Source organism: Chaetodon trifascialis, chromosome 24 (assembly GCF_039877785.1).
Source record: "Chaetodon trifascialis isolate fChaTrf1 chromosome 24, fChaTrf1.hap1, whole genome shotgun sequence".
NCBI lineage: Eukaryota > Metazoa > Chordata > Actinopteri > Chaetodontiformes > Chaetodontidae > Chaetodon > Chaetodon trifascialis.
In genome coordinates this window covers 5,510,274-5,517,002 of record NC_092079.1, presented here as the reverse complement: position 1 = coordinate 5,517,002, position 6,729 = coordinate 5,510,274, and the positions used below count along the sequence as shown (strand labels likewise).

General features: G+C 45.3%; 1 protein-coding gene across 1 annotated transcript; it reads right to left on the bottom strand.

Moving 5' to 3' along the window:
* Positions 1-467: 467 nt before the first annotated feature.
* On the bottom strand, positions 468-3,530 carry LOC139327757 (complement C1q-like protein 2). Its single transcript, XM_070957706.1, has 2 exons — positions 2,788-3,530; positions 468-2,291 (listed from the first exon to the last, which is right to left on the bottom strand). Exons 1-2 carry the CDS (start codon positions 3,385-3,387, stop codon positions 2,112-2,114), a joined length of 780 nt encoding a protein of 259 aa, XP_070813807.1. The 5' UTR covers positions 3,388-3,530; the 3' UTR covers positions 468-2,111.
* Between the last annotated feature and the right edge of the window lie 3,199 nt (positions 3,531-6,729).

Below are 6,729 nucleotides of genomic sequence, written 5' to 3'. Positions count from 1 at the left end.
AAACATGTGATATACTTAAAAGAATAAAATGCAAGGACCTCAGAGTAACCTTTCTGAATAAATACACCAAATGAGAGTAGAACGGTGTTTGGACTCCTTGACTACAAATGGCTGCAAGCTACAGCGGAGCAAAGGACATGCAGGGAGGCACCTGGACCCAGAGAGCCGGACTGCAGGACTGTGTGCTCTCTGACCAGAGTCTTTAGGCTACGGTGCAATGCAACGCATTCGGACAGGCAGCCTGCGGAGCCAAGTACAAAAGGACAAATAGCTCGCAGAAGCGTGCAGCCCTGACATTAGATTAAATATAAAAAAGCCAACAATTGGTCCGTCTTCATTTGCCGGCAGCAGCATCCTCTTTAGATTGAATTTCTCCTCCTGCGTGTCTCGGTGCATGGTGTCTCTTTCTCTTGTGCTTTCTCTTGGAGTCACATGGTCAGAGATTTGTCACACAAGGCAAACCTTTTGTCAAACAATGTTTATTTGCATATGTGAGAACAAAATATAACTGATTCAATATTGATGCAAGACATCCATTTCTATCTTTCATGTGTGGTTACTGGGTTGTTTTGTGAGACACCGAACACTCAAAGCACCACGATTTGGCTTGCTGTGGCGATCAAGATGGCCTTTTGCATCTTCTCTAATGCATTTAGAATGTAAAGTCCATCATCTTTGGCACTTCCTACTGGCTTCATTTCAGCTAAGGTGCACGACAGGCGACAGGTGAATCATGGGGAGAAAGACACGCTGCATGTCAGTTTGAGTTGCTCCATTTTGCTTTGAAGGCTGATGATGTGCTTGCTTTTGGGAAAAATAAAGAAATAAAATGGGACTATAAAACAAAAAGGTTATATCATGTGGCTACGAGTGCCAGTAATTTAGTTACCGCGGTAGAAGCTGACACAGTGACTGCTCTGTGAACAACTGCAGCTGGCACACTAACCACTAATCTGCTAGCCAGCCAGGAGCATGCGAACGCCACTCTCGCCACAATCGCTCTCCACACTTTTACTCTACTTCCAGCCTGTTCTCACCAGATAAATTGCCGTATAGGTCATCTGTGCAAGTAGGTTATTACGACACACATTTAGGGTTCTTGTTCAGCGACCCCTCATGGCCGTAGTAACTATGAGGGGGAGCAAAGGAGGAAGTAAGTGGCGTATTATAAAAAGCAAAAAGGATGCATATTTAGGAGGCGGGGTGGATGGACGAGTCAAACAAAGACAGGACTTTCACCCAGGAGATTGATGTTTGTGTCCAGTTTGAAACTGAAAGACAGCGTTGACTTATTTTAGCTCACGTAACAAACTAAAGTTACGTACGTAACAGCAGCATTTTTAACCCAAGCCGTGATCTTATCCTAAACCTAACCCAGTAGTTTTGTTGCGTAAACTTAAGCTAACTGCAACCATTTCTCAATGTTAACCATGTGACCACAAAGGTCCGCTGGTTCTCTCCAGCAGTCAGATGTGTTGTTCTGGGGAGGGTCATATGCTGTAGGTTGTAATGTGGGAGTCACTGGCAATCAACCTATTCATCTTGAGGACATGTGGGTATTTTTGTCCTTTTAAATGCTGGTGTGACCCGGCCTGAAGTCCAAACACTGCAGGCAAAGGTGTACTCACAAAACAGCTTCTCTGACATTCATATTACTCCTTGATTTCAATTTACTTTGTCATCTGAGCTTTAAATATGAGACGATTAATACACACGATGCTTCATAAGAACCTCTTAGCCTGTAAGCAGCCACTCAGGCCTCTACTGGCTCATTTCCCCAAAAGCAATTTAGAAATGTGTTCACCTCAATTCAAAGGAGCTTTAGAAACTAGTGCTTTCTCAGGTCAGAGCATACAGGTGTGACTGTCATGCTCTCAGCACCTGGAACGCCAGCTGTCTGATAGCCTGCCAAGGAGTCTGCTGACAGTAGAGCAGTTGAAGTTAAATCAAATACATGTACAAAAAGGTTTTTCACTAAATAAACAGAACACACAGTTGCAGGTAAGCCTGTGCGTCGTGGCACCTATCTTCAAAGGAGGAGAAACATGGTGAACCATATACTTTAATGGAAACAGTGTTCAGTGATGATTACTGTCCATGGACCTGTGCCTTTAGTCGGGGTATAAGATGAAGCCGGAGAAGGTGCTGTACTTGTTGTTGTTGCCTCCATGAGCTTTGCCGCCGTCCAGTTTGACGTAGATCTCGTCCCCAGAGTCCAAGTGCAGCACGGCGCTGTTGCTGGCGTAGTCGTAGTTCTGGTCTGCATCCTGAGCTATGGCACTGGCCCGCACCTGGGAGAAAAAATGGTAGGAGACGTCCTATTTATGAGAGAATGCGATACAGATAGAGCTGAGTAGAAAAGTTCATGTATGCCTTAGAGGCAAAGTGAAACAACTGTGTTGCAGCCTTGAAAACAGCATTTGGTGTGTAAACGGTACCCTCTCTGATGGACATGTTAGGGATATGTTGGGATAATTAAAGGTTAAAACCCTGATTAATCATTATAGAATAGTAATAAGTAATAGTATGAAATAAAATCTGTCCCAGACTCTCATACAAGTTTGAATTCTGGACCATCTCTAATGAACACTGGCGATGTTTCATGTCTGAACCCTCATCCAGATGGAGCTTATCCGAGCAGCATTTACGCACGAACGTCACTGCCAAACAGCGCAAGCAGACATCACTGGATCTGTCTGGAAATGTCACTCACGTTACATTTAAGATCACCATTACATTTACTGCTCAATGGCCGTCCCTTTTCCCCCTGTTCAGCTCTAATATTACCTGTCCGTTTTTGCACAGGTCGGCCCACATGCTGGTCCCGTCTCCTCCGCGCATCAGCACATGGTAGGTGAAGAAATAGATCCCGGACACATGGCAGGTGAACTTTCCGGTGCTCGCGTCGTACTGGTTCCCCAAGTTTGTAATCACGTCGTCAAACTTTAACACCTCGTATCCCTCATGTGGGTTCTTCAGCCCGACGTAGAAAGCGATCCTGAAGCTGTTGGCTGTGGAGTTCACACCGTCTGCTTCGCCGTTTTCACCCCCCGCAGCTCCGGCTAACGCGGGGAAGACGATTTTGCCGTCGCCGCGCTCTCCAGGGGGCCCCCTCGGACCCGGGGGTCCTGGCTCTCCAGGCGGGCCCCTAGATCCCGGCTTTCCCGGTCGCCCGGGCTCCCCGCGGCTCCCTTGCGCCATCGGCGGGTGCGGAGCGACGCCGTTAACATTCTGGATCACCTCCATGGCCGTGGCGCCTCCCTGCTTCGGGGTGTACGGGTCGCAAACCATCCGACAGGTGCCCATCATCTCGTAGTAATGGGCGGAGGTCTCAGGGGTGCGCAGCAGCAGTAACGGGACAGCGACGGCCAGAGCCAGCAAGACCATCGCGACGGCGATCACCAGAAAGACCACCGACCACTTCCTCCGCGCGGTTCGGGGACAAACGGACGACAGAAGATCCGTGGAGCTGCTCTGGGGGGGAATTGTGACAGAGGACGGGGGGGCTTTCAGGACCACCGAAAGAAGAGATGAAGTTAATTAAGCTTCGGTCCGGCTCTTCTAATTGGTGGCTTCACGCGCCAGGACAGTAGGCTGTGACCGGGTAGCGGGTGCGCGTCTTGCCTGGATGGATTGGTGCGCGCGGACAGCTGCAGCCAGCTGTCAGAAGTAGCGAGGATTAGACCGGAAGACAGAGAATTTGGCCTTCAAATTAAAAGAGGTTGCGGACGCGCTGTGCTTAGTATAAGCATAGAAGATACGTAATTTAAATGAAACACATAAACGATTCTATTTAATGACACTTTGTGAGTTTGATATGCACTGATTAAGGGCTGTTGAAGGTACAGGTCAAAAACAGGCCAAAACTGCAATTTATCTTTCATAAGAACACTCCCTGGATCACATTTATCATGTTGGTGACACCTCAGGTTCTGTGCAGATAAAAATGAGATTTTACACAAAAACATACAGTCAGTTTCTAAAATATGACGCATTGTGATAGATAAAACTACCCAACACAGTATGCAGCATTTGAAATGAGGTGCGCCTCTTCCAGCTGCAACAGTTAGGTGCCTTGCATCATTAATTATGGTTCAAGAAAATAGCATTGATCGGCCATTTTGCACAGTTCAATATCATTAATTTTTAGCAACAGTAGGTCAGGAGACGTAACTATTAGACCTGAAATCAGGTCCGAAAGGATTTTATTTTTGAACATGTGACAGGAAGTTCTGTATTTCGGTTTGACTGACTTGACAGGAGGAGCATGTACAGTCGGTGCGTAAAGTTTCATTCTGCGCAGTTGGTATTCAAACTGGCACTAAATATTTAATTTGAGTCAGCAAAGAGCACTCAATATTTTCACGTTTAAAATATCTCACTCTTACACTTTGAATGTATCAATCCCTGCATATATACACAGCTTTAAATGCATGTATGCTGTCATAGATGGAAAGGCCAAAATGACCACATCATTTATTCATCCACCTCCCTTTGAGACTTATAAACAGATCTGTTTTTGCTTCTTTTACAAGATCAAAGATTTGGGTTTGTTTTTTGTATGTGCCATCCATTTGCTCTCTCTTGTGGTCAACATGTGAGTTTCTAAGATAATACATAAACAAAAAAAGAAAGAAAGAAAAAGGTTAAATTCAGGTATGTTTAGACCTGAGGTAACAGCAGCTAAATAGACAGCCAAACATTTGACTCAGACCACGAGGGGTCTTTTCAAAGTCAGAACCAATGGCTGAGGGCAGGTTGGTGACATCAAATGACCAACTGCATTGGTCACTGCACACACACACACACACACACACACACACACACACACACACACACACACACACACACACACATATGCAGACAGAGGGGGTGCAGGAGCAGCAGACAGGGGGAGAGCAGATAATATGCAGGAAGCGGAGCAGAGATGTCTGGCGCCTGTCGACACCTTCAGCTCTAAGCTCCCCAGCCGCAGGGACGTATTTGATGTCTTGTTTCACGGGGTGCAGAGCCATGGGCCTTGCATTTTGATTCTCCAAAAAATTAAAATTCTTGCTGTGCACCAGCGATCATTACTCTATTGCATACAGATTTGTCTTTAATGCCCTCCTCAGCCTCTTTTGTTTCTGGCCCAGTGAAGCCACTTGTTAATGTGTGGTGTATGAGCACACCGGCTGAATAAGACTATTATTGATGCCTTTCATTGGTTATTTCCAAAGATTGCAAGCCTTTCTGCCACTCAATAAAAAGCCCTTGCTCATGGAAAATAAAAGCATCTATTGATTTTGTCCTCTAGCTCAAAAATTCCCCCGAAGGACCTGAAATACTTCAAACCTGCAGGCTGGGGACTAAGCACCTGGAATTGGAGCACAGGCCCCACATCCACAACAGAGGCTTTAGAGCTCAAGGCGATGTGGAGAAATCTTCAGAGGCCGGAGACTAGGCTTAGCTGTAGCCCCGCGGTCACACTGCAGAGGCCCCACACCACCACCCCCCAAAGCCATTTCAACTTGTGCTCAGCTCAGCCTTAACCCCCCAGAACATGGCTCCAGCTGAGCTGCTCATGTCTGAAGGTGAGACAGAGCGTGAGAAGTCATGAGCACTGGGCCAAAAATGTAATTGAGGTTAAAATTTGAGGATACAACAGTCTTAGGTCATGTTTTGAATTTTCAGTCTGCCGCACACTAAAATGACAATGCAACAATTGTTCAAACAAAACCCTAAAAATAAGACAGACAGGGAACATTCAGCTCCCGACTCTGCAGCATGACTGCAGAAATGACCTTTACTAAGAATTAGTACAGTGAACTCTATCTTTAGGCTATGGTGAGCCATGCACGATACACTGTCCACATTATTCACTGCAGCTGCTGAGATTATGCTGCCCCTGCGGCGCTGTCATACTTCTAATCACTCTGCATGTTCGCGGACTGCTGTGTCATACACAAGAACCATACGGTGAGACAATTGAATCAGTCCATCATGAGCGAAAAAAAAGGAAAGAAAAACCTGAAAATGAAAATTAAGGCTGTTCTCTGAGCTTTTGTTTAAGAACATAGAAGAACATGCACATGAAGAAAATAAGGAGAATTCAGACCCTTTGGTAAAATACTACAATGAAAAAATGTAACAATCCAAATGTACTGTTGAGTCGTTAATATTTAAAAATCCATTCAGATGAGCAAATGGTTTTTAAGTCAAATCTTCATCTGCAAAGTAAGTAGCTGGGAAATAAACCTGCTTGAGTCAGAAATATTGAAATTATATTGCACCACTGGACATCAGCACATTGTACGTTTGTTGTTTTTCTGCAAATTCGCAGAAAAAAATTGGCACTAAATTTGAATAGAAGCTTGGCTCCATGTTGGATGATGATGATATAAGTTCACTCTTAACACTGTGAGTCAGATATTTGCTGTACACCTTAGTGTTTGTGTCATTCTTTCAAGCCTCCCAGTTCATTTTCCTTGAGTTGCAGGTTTTCTTTAGTCGTAGTGTGCTGAGCTCTCAGGGCCACCATAAAGAGTGATGACAGCTCTCTAATTAGCCCGTGACTCTCATGAACCTACAACATCGTGACCAGAGGACAGACTTGAATTACTGTTCTATTACAGGATGAATAAGAGGTGAAACAGTGTGATTGCGTTCATTTGGGATCAGCAAAACATACTGTAAAATGTCACAGAGTGTCACTGTACATCAGTGTGGGAAACCTTCACTGAGCCACAG